Below are 6,473 nucleotides of genomic sequence, written 5' to 3' on the forward strand. Positions count from 1 at the left end.
TACTTTAAGAACATCAAAATCAACCACAGCAAAGTACTACCCCACCCCACGTAGAATATGGTTGTTTTTGTTTTGTTTTGTATGTTGGGAAATATATCTCCTTTAGTTTTTCTTCTTTATCTTAGCAGCTATACTTATTCCTCTCTTTTACCTGAAATATTGACTCGAGTTTTATCTGCAGAAATTTTGAGTGGACATAAATTCTTTCAGCCTACTTACAGCAAAAGAAGTTTATATGTTTTCTTTAGTAAGATACATAGCTATGCTGGGTAAAGTAGTCTGGTTTGATATCTGTGACCTTCTGGAACTTGGAGTATATTTTTCTAAGACTTCTAAGTTTGAAATTTTCTCTGAGAAGAATTTTACTCTGATGGTTTTGTTTGTTTTATGTCTTTAGAGTTGTGCTGTGTGCTAATGGGCTGTGTGATGCTTCTTTTTTGGTTATATCTACTTAGTGTTCTGATGGTCTTTGTGCCATTTATATGTATGAATATGTTTTTCTATTGGGGAGCTTTTTTTATGATGATCATAATATCTGATCTCTGTCTATTTTGAGGGCACCATAGCATAATTTTTATACTTATCAATATGATGTCCAGTATTCTTGGCTTTAGATCATGGGCCAACATCTTAATTATGGAAGCCCATCCACAGTTGGGGGACTGGATTTCTATTAGGGACCATAAAAAAACCTGATAAGTGTTATTGCCCCAAGAATATTTGTCACCTTCCTAAATTTTAAATTTTTCTAAACATCATGTAGAAGGATTCTCTTCTCTGTTATCACTGTATTTTCAGGTACCACTATTCCATTTAAGGGTGACAATATAATGAAAGTTTAATTGGTGACTTCACAATTAGAAGCTGTCATGGGAAACAAAGTAAATGTCAGTATAGTTACATCATGATAAGCGCAAATCCCCATATCTCAGAAATATTTTCATTTACATATAACAAATACAGCTATTGATCAAGTTGATTACCTGGTAATTCCTTCTATTAGATATGTAGCCATTCCAGCACCCTTAAAAATTGTTTGTGGGTCAGTTGTGTGCGTATGAAACTTGGAATTAATTGAAATCATGGGCCTGTACATGATAAACTGTTTTTGTGGGTTTTCCTATCATGGCCTTAAGCCCTTTGCTCATATTATCACTCCTCCCTCTCTTCAACTGGAAACCAGGAGTTCAGTCCAATCCTTAGCGATGAATATCTGTATCTGCTTCCATCAGTTGTTGGAGGAAGGATCTATAAGACAATTGAGGTAGCAACAAATCTGATTACAGGTGAAGGCCAGTTCAGGCACCGTCTCTGTTATTGTTAGGATTCTTTCCTGGAGTCATCCTTGAATACTCCTGGAAATTTCTTTAGGGTCAGTCTTCTCACTAAATACATAACGGCTCCCTCTATCAAGCATTTCTTTCCTTGCTCTTCCCCTCTGTCCTTTTCCTATTTCAGCTATGACTTCAGAAGCCTGTACTCCTGTACTCCACAAAATTGGAAAATATAAATGAAATGGACAATTTTCCTAATAAGTACCATATACCAAAATTAAATAAGGACCAGATAAACAATTTAAATTGAACTATAACCCCTAAGGAAATAGAAATTGTCATCAAAAATCTGTCAAGCAACAAAAGCCCAGGGCCTGGTGGTTACATAGCAGAATTCTGTCAGAATCTCCAAGAAAAACTAATACCAATACTCCTCAAATTGTTTCACACACTAGAAATAGAAGGAATATTGCAAAAAATCTTTTTATGAGGCTACATTTACCCCGATAACCAAACCACACAAGGACTCAACTAAGAAAGAGAATTACAGACTAATATCAGTCCTGAACATTGATGTAAAAATACCCAATAAAATACTGGTAAACCAAACCTAAAAACACATGAGAAAAATCATTCACCATAATCAAGTTGGCTACTTCCCAGAGTCAGATAGGGTTCTACATATAAAAATCTTTCAATGTAATCCACCATGTTAAAAAACTGAAAGAAAAAACCACACAAGTCTTTGAAAATATTCAACACTTTTTCATAATAAAGGCCTTGAAGATATCAGAGATACAAGGAATATAAGTAAACATAATAAAGACAATATACAGCCAGTCAACAACCAATATAAAATGAAATGGAGAGAAACTCAAAGTGATTCCACTTAAATCAGCAACAAGGGACAGCTGTTCATGCTTTCTATGTCTACGCATCACAGTACTGTAAGTTCTAACTGGAGGAATAAGACAACAAAAGGAGATCAAGGGGTACAAATTGTAAAGGAATAAATCAAACATTTACTAATTTCAGATGGTATAATATTATGCATAAGAGATTCAAAAATTCTACCATGGAATTCCTACAGCTGACAAACACCTTCATTAATGTGACAGGATTCAGGACAAACTCATAAAACAGTAGCTTTCTTTTATACATATGATTAACAGGTTGAGAAAGAAATCAGAAATGTATCACCATTCAAATTAGCCATAAACAACATAAAATAACTTGGGGTAACTCTAACTAAGCAAATGGAAGTCTTGTAAAACAAGAACATTAAGGTTTTGAAGAAAGAAATTGAACAAGATATCAGAAAATGGAAATATCTCCCATGCCTTGGATAGGTATGACCAACATAATAAAAATGGCAATGTTACCAAAAGCAATCTATAGATTCAATACAATCCCCATCAAAATCCCAACACAATTCTTCATAGACCTTGAAAGAACAATACTCATCTTCCTATACAAAAACAAAACCTAGGGCAGTCAAAAATACTGTACAATAAAGTAATTCCAAAGACATCACTATCCCTGACTTCAACCTCTATTATGCAGGTATAGTAATAAAAACCTCTTGATATTGGCACAGAGACAGATAGACCAATGGAATCAAATTGAATATGCATGTTAACATTTACCCACACACCTATGAACACCTTTTTTTGACAAAGAAGCTTATGAAAAAAGTTAACATCTTCAACAAATAGTGCTGGAATACATAGTTGGATGTCATGATGTAGAACAATGCAGATAGATCCATACCATTCCATGCACAAATCTCAAGTCTAAAAACATTAAATACCTCAACATAAATCCAGTCACACTGAACCCCATAGAAGAGTAAATGAGAAGCAGCCTTGAACAGACTGATGCAGGATACTACTTCCTGAATATAACACCAGTGGTACAGACACTGAGATCGACAATTAATAAATGGGATTGCCTGAAGTTAAGAAGCTTTTGTAAGACAAAGGATAGAGTCAAGAAGACAAAAAGGCAACATGCAGAAAATAATCTTCACCAACTCCACATCTGACAAAGGACTGATCTCCAAAATATACTAAGTTCTCAGGAAACTGAACATAAAAATACCAAATAATCCAATTAAAAATGAAGTACAGCTCTAAACAGAGAACTCTCAATAGAGGAATCAAAATGTACAAAAGACACTTAAGGAATTGCTTAGCATTCTTAGCCAACAGGGTAATGCAAATTAAAACAACTCTGAGATACCATCTTACGCCTATCAGAATGGCTAAGATCAAGATAAAAAAACATTAAATAAAACTAATGCTGTAGAGGATGTGGAGAAACTAGAATCCTCTGTTGCTGATGGGAGTGCAAACTTGTATAGCTGCTTTGGAAATCAGTATGGTGGTTTCTCAGAAAATTGGGAATCAATTTACACAAGCCCCAGCAATACCACTCTTGGGCATATACCCAAAGGATGCACAGTCATACCACAAGGACAATTGCTCACCCATTTTCATGCAGCATTATACATAATAACAGAACCTGGGTACAACCTACATGTACCTCAACCAAAGAATGATTAAAGAAAATGTGGTATATTTACACAATGGAGTACTAATCTGTGGTGAAAAAAAGAAGACATTTGAAATGTGTAAACAAATAGATGAAACTAGGAATAGTCATTCCTACTGAGGTATCCCAGACACAGAAAAACCTAGCACTGTATGTACTCATTCATTAGTGGATAGGATATTAGACATAGAGGATAAGCATCCTACAGTTCACAACCACAGAAAAAATTCAGGGAAGACTCTAAGAGACACATACGTGGATCCTCCTGGAAAGGGGAAATAGAAATATTTCCTGAGTAAATTCGGAGCATCTAGAGGCTGGTAGTGAATGAATGGGGAGGGAAGAAGTTGAGCGGGTAGAGAACATGAGGGTATGAGATAGTTGAAATAGGGAAAGGACAGAAGGGGAGAACAAGGAAATAATACTTGATAGAGGGAGCCATTATCTATTTAGTGAGAAGACTGACCCTAAAGAAATTTCTAGGAGTATTCAAGGATGACCCCAAAAAAGAATCTTAACAATAGTGGAGAAGGTGCCTGAACTGATCTTTACCTGTAATCAGATTTGTTGCCACCTCAATTGTCATTATAGAACCTTATTACAGCAATTGATGGAAGCAGATGCAGATATCCATCTCTAAAGATTGGACTGAACTCCTGGATTTCAGTTGAAGAGAGGGAGGAGTGATAATATGAGCAAAGGGCTCAAGACCATGATAGGGAAACCCATAAAAACAGTTGAACCAAGCTAGTGGGAACTCACCAATGCTGGACTGACAGTTGTAGAACCTGCTTAGGACCGTATGCAAAAATCCAAACCAATGTGAAATATTTGGGACTAGTAGTTTTTTCTTAGTTTAAAAGTAGATTCAATAATCTACAGTTTTATCCAATCATTTTTATAATCCCTCTTTTTATTTTCTAAGTTCAATTCTAAAATCTTATCTTTTTTGCTTAGTTTCCTCCCCATTCATGATCAATAACAACTTGTAACCAACCCCTATAAATGTTGATATATGTCTATAATTCACCAAACATTCAGAAATCAACCACCTGTTAAGACTTTGGGCATTGTTTTCTTAAAATTACTTACTGTTTTCTGAAGGCAATGGCCCATACAACAGGAATACATTCTGGTGCTACTGAGAGGAGTCTATTAGGTAGTCCAAGTTTCACAACTTACAATATTACTTGTACAGTTATAAGGTAAAGTGTATCATATTATATTAGGACATCAATTCATTTTTTTGTCTAATTTTTGTTACTGATATCTTTGACTATAATATGTTATGATATGAACATGTGAATAATTGTATTAGTGTGCAATAATGAACATACTATTTAATCTTAACCAGTAATGAATCGTCAGAAAGGTATGACAGCTGTGTGGCACACCCTATATTTTCAATACATGGCTCTAGGTTAGCATTCTCTAGGGAAAAAGAAATATGAATAGAGAACAAATGATCAATGTTTAGTGGAAGAGAATGTTACCAAAACTCTTGTCATGGCCCCAAGGACCTCCTTATTCCTCAGGCTGTAGATGATGGGGTTCAGCATGGGGGTGAGGATAGTGTAGAAGACAGCCAGAGTCTTATCTTCTGTGGGAGAACGGAGACTCTTAGGTCGAAGATAAGTGTAGACAAAAGGTGCATAGTAAAATGTCACCACAGTTAAGTGAGTTGAACACGTGGTGAAGGCCTTTTTCCTTCCCTCTTTTGAGTGCATATGGAAGACAGCAAAAAGGACCCGTCCATAGGAAGCTGTGATGCCAAGGAAAGGAAGTAGGAGATACAGGATTGTGCTTACAAACACCATGTACTCATAAACCCAAGTGTCCATACAGGCCAGGGGAATCATGGCTGGGACATCACAGAAAAAATGGTTAATGGACCTGGAATGGCAGTAAGGGATATGAAGAACATAGATTGTATGTAATAAAGCGTTAATGGAGCCCATTGTCCAAGATCCTATGATCATCTTCAGACACATCATTTTGCTCATGCGAATGGGATAATGTAGAGGGTGGCAGATGGCCACAAAACGGTCATAGGCCATGGATGCCAGGAGCAAACCTTCAGAACCTGCCATGGTGAGAAAGAAAAAGGATTGTACGCCACAGCCCAGAAAGGTAATGGTTTTCTGACCAGAGAGGAAGTTGAATACCATCTTGGGAACAGTGGTAGAAATATGCATCAAGTCCATGAGAGAGAGCTGACTGAGGAGAAAGTACATTGGAGTGTGGAGTCTGGGATCCACACGAATGAGGTGGATCATTGCTGAGTTCCCAAGCAAGGCCACAGAGAATATAGAGATGATAAGCACCAAAAGCAGTAGGCCTGTTTGGTTTTGTGGAAACAATCCTAACAAAGTAAAATCACTTGAGGTCTGATTCCATTTCTCCATCGAAATGTATTTCTTTCTCTTTCTTGAAAATGTGACCTGAAAGTACAATACACTCATTATAAAGTAAAAAAAGAATTGAGGAACTGCCTTGTAATGAATGCTTGCACTCAGTTGTTCTTCCCCCAGAACCATTTTGCTTTTGAACTTGAAATCTGAGCTGAATATTTCTTCCCTCTTGTCTCTGACCAAGTTCTCAATTCAAAGATATATGTGTGATTATTTCAAAATCAAAGGTGGCAAT

The 6,473-nt window shown here is 36.4% G+C and overlaps 1 protein-coding gene across 1 annotated transcript; it reads right to left on the bottom strand.

Annotated features, from left to right (window-relative positions):
• Positions 1-5,293: 5,293 nt before the first annotated feature.
• LOC142843631 (olfactory receptor 2L13-like) lies at positions 5,294-6,232 on the bottom strand. The gene has a single exon (XM_075961332.1). The coding sequence runs from the start codon at positions 6,230-6,232 to the stop codon at positions 5,294-5,296; it is 939 nt and encodes a 312-aa protein (XP_075817447.1).
• Positions 6,233-6,473: the final 241 nt, after the last annotated feature.

Source organism: Microtus pennsylvanicus, chromosome 1, assembly GCF_037038515.1.
Source record: "Microtus pennsylvanicus isolate mMicPen1 chromosome 1, mMicPen1.hap1, whole genome shotgun sequence".
NCBI classification, from domain to species: domain Eukaryota; kingdom Metazoa; phylum Chordata; class Mammalia; order Rodentia; family Cricetidae; genus Microtus; species Microtus pennsylvanicus.